Here is a 269-nt window from a genome sequence, read left to right as displayed (position 1 = left end):
GCCACTCACCCTGCACCAGCTCCATGACAATGTAAATGGGCTGCTTCTGGGTGCAGACGCCAATGAGCCGGACGATGTTCGGGTGGTTGTACTGTTTGAGGATCCTGTGGGGACAAGGAAGGGCACCGTGAGTGTGCGGGGGCCCGGCTGGCCCGAGCACAGGCCACCTCCGTGGTGTTCCCAGAACGCTCTGCCCAGCCAGCCTGGGGACACAGCCCTCCGCACAAGGATGCTGCAGTCCCAGCGCGGTTTGAACAGTACCACGTCCC

The 269-nt window shown here is 63.2% G+C and overlaps 1 protein-coding gene across 1 annotated transcript in view; it reads right to left on the bottom strand.

Annotated features, from left to right (window-relative positions):
• The window catches only part of FES (FES proto-oncogene, tyrosine kinase), a gene marked incomplete at both ends in the record, with an annotated part of 2728 nt that overhangs the window by 1169 nt on the left and 1290 nt on the right, over positions 1 to 269 (bottom strand). The window contains one exon of the mRNA XM_009695770.1: positions 3 to 107. Coding sequence (XP_009694072.1) covers positions 3 to 107 — 105 coding nt within the window. The remainder of the gene's footprint in view (positions 1 to 2; positions 108 to 269) is intronic.

Source organism: Cariama cristata, unplaced genomic scaffold (assembly GCF_000690535.1).
Source record: "Cariama cristata isolate BGI_N322 unplaced genomic scaffold, ASM69053v1 scaffold32182, whole genome shotgun sequence".
Classification (NCBI taxonomy): Eukaryota; Metazoa; Chordata; class Aves; order Cariamiformes; family Cariamidae; genus Cariama; species Cariama cristata.
Note: the sequence above shows the minus strand (reverse complement) of the source record. Positions and strands in the feature narration are given on the sequence as shown.